We start from the raw sequence: 2,413 nt of genomic DNA, 5'->3' as shown, positions 1-2,413 counted from the left end.
AAGATTTCCAAAAAAAAAAAAAAAATGGATACTCGAATTTTCCAAAATTTTTCCCCCTCGATAGGAATCAATTTCCCAACGAGATACCATTTCCAGCCGGCAAGTGGCGCCGGTGTGAAATGAAAACTGACAAACTGCGGGATGGTCGGTTAATAGGAACGCGATATCGCGTCACGCGGAGAGACGAGGGGTCGATCTGTGGGGGCGAGGGTTGATACATGACGACAAGCTAGAAGTGCGCGCTATTTTACAGTGCTTGTTTGACGAGAGGGTGTGTAAATACCTCGTACAAAGATTCTTGTGAAAGCTTTATCGGATTGCGTACGAAATAAATTTAATCGAAAGGACAATTTAAATGAATATAAATTATCGAATAATGGAAAGTAATGAATGGCATAAATTAAAATAAGAATATTTATATATATATAAAATATATATGGTGATGAAAAATTTGCAAAATCGTGAAATACGAAATGGAAATGAAAATTTTCAATTCCAGTTTCGTTTCACCCTTCAACTTGTCGAGTTCAATAATCGAGCAAATAAATTGCAGAAAACACAAATTGCATCGAGATTAATATCCCATATATAACGTGGACGGGTATGATGATCGAGGTATATTTGCGCCATGTTGCAGAGGACGAGCACCAATCTATGGGGTGAGTGGATGGGCGTATTGCACGGTGACGAGGTGGAGTACGTGTTCGGCCATCCCCTGAACAAGTCTCTCAAGTACAGCGACAAAGAACGAGATCTGTCCTTGAGGATGATACTCTACTTCTCCGAATTCGCCTATTTGGGGTAAGTTCACTCTTTTCTCTTTCTTTCTTGCCCGCCAAAAGAAAAAAAATTTATTTTTATTATGGGAGAGAGAGACGGTGATGGACATTGGTTGTACACGTTGCTCGTGAAATAATATCGAACGAGTGGGATTGTTTTCACTGAATCAAAGTGCACATATTGCGCGGCTATATAACGGAAATGGGGAGGGAAAATATTGTTTAAGAAAACAGAATTCTTCCTTCTTGTCTCTCTCTCTCTCTCGAAATGAGAGTATCTCGTTATCAATTGATATCGTCTTCGCGATGATTTTGAAAATTTTGAAGAAATCTTAATTTGCATGCGTTTCGTTACAATTTGGAGAAAATTAAATGGAAGATTCGATGGTTTTTTGAAATAAGAATTAAAAGGGAAAATAATACGCCTGGGGCGATAAATTTATCGTTAAAGATTTGAATCAGACTCGTCTGGTGAGGTTAGTAGTAGTAGTTGTTATCTGGCATCGTTCGCTGCATTCATAATCTAACTCTTGATCTATGTAGAATTCCAAGTTTGAAAAATAAGGTTGTGCAAGGGAAGAGGGGGAAGGGTAAAAAATTCATAGAAATTTATTAGACTGTCCCCTTCGACCTATTTCTAGACCGTAAACCACACAGGAGTCCTCCATCATAGAAATTTTCTGGAAACGCTGGAAATGTCTAAAAAAATAAACGAACTCTTCCATCATCGAAATTTTCTGGAAATGCTCAAAAATCCAGAAAGGAGAAGATTCCAAATAACGTTATAAGCCTATAGATACAGTACTTTTCTCTCTCTCTCTCTTTCTCTTTCTATAATGATCAATCAAATTTTCCAAAAACCAAAATCTTTTATCTCAAAAAACGTTTCAAAGAAAAAGCTTTCAAGAACAATATCGAATCCACAGACCAATATCTCTCTTTACAAACATAAATATATTCAAAAATTTTAATATCCTTTATGGAAACACAATAATCTAACCAACTTGTAGAAAAGAACAGGTTAGGTTAGGTTAGGTTAACGGAGAAATATATTTTTAATTTTAATTTATCACATTCGCATAATTCGAACAGTGATTCAAAAAGCTATAAGAATAAAATAGACGAGACGACACAAGTATATAATATCGATCTCCAAAAAAGAAAAGAAAAGGAAAAAAAAGAATATTAAAAATTCCTCTCCTCATTCGCATTGGGAGACACTGACTTATAAATCGACGAGAGTCAATTTCGCTCTTAACGAAATGAAATTATATTGATCGTCGCGTCTTGTTTGCACCGTGCCCCGTTTCTGTTGACCCGGCACACGGATTTTACGAAGCTGCATTATTATCGTCCAGGTTGCGTAGGATTGCACGCAATAGATCCGGAAGATGTATTGGACGGGTAAAGCCTATAAAGTGTGATCAAAGTGATGGCCGCGTAAGGTGTATCACGCGGCGGGGACGTGTCCCTATAAATAAATTAAACCGTGGCCATTTCGCGAGGATGGTTTACTTAACGGGATAAGAATCGGGCGATATTTCATTCCGCGTGGGATTAACCGGCCGTAAATCAATGTCCGCTCGAATCGGGCGGGGCAAGGCAAATTTATCGCGATTTAACGCGTTCCTCGC

General features: G+C 38.0%; 1 protein-coding gene across 3 annotated transcripts in view; it reads left to right on the top strand.

Annotated features, from left to right (window-relative positions):
* The window catches only part of LOC102675877 (acetylcholinesterase-like), a 196,944-nt gene that overhangs the window by 154,276 nt on the left and 40,255 nt on the right, over positions 1-2,413 (top strand). For all 3 annotated transcript variants that reach the window (XM_031512273.1, XM_031512272.1, XM_031512274.1), the window contains one exon: positions 638-801. In XM_031512273.1, coding sequence (XP_031368133.1) covers positions 638-801 — 164 coding nt within the window. The remainder of the gene's footprint in view (positions 1-637; positions 802-2,413) is intronic.

The sequence above is a fragment of the Apis dorsata genome, unplaced genomic scaffold (assembly GCF_000469605.1).
Source record: "Apis dorsata unplaced genomic scaffold, Apis dorsata 1.3 scaffold_407, whole genome shotgun sequence".
Classification (NCBI taxonomy): Eukaryota; Metazoa; Arthropoda; class Insecta; order Hymenoptera; family Apidae; genus Apis; species Apis dorsata.
Note: the sequence above shows the minus strand (reverse complement) of the source record. Positions and strands in the feature narration are given on the sequence as shown.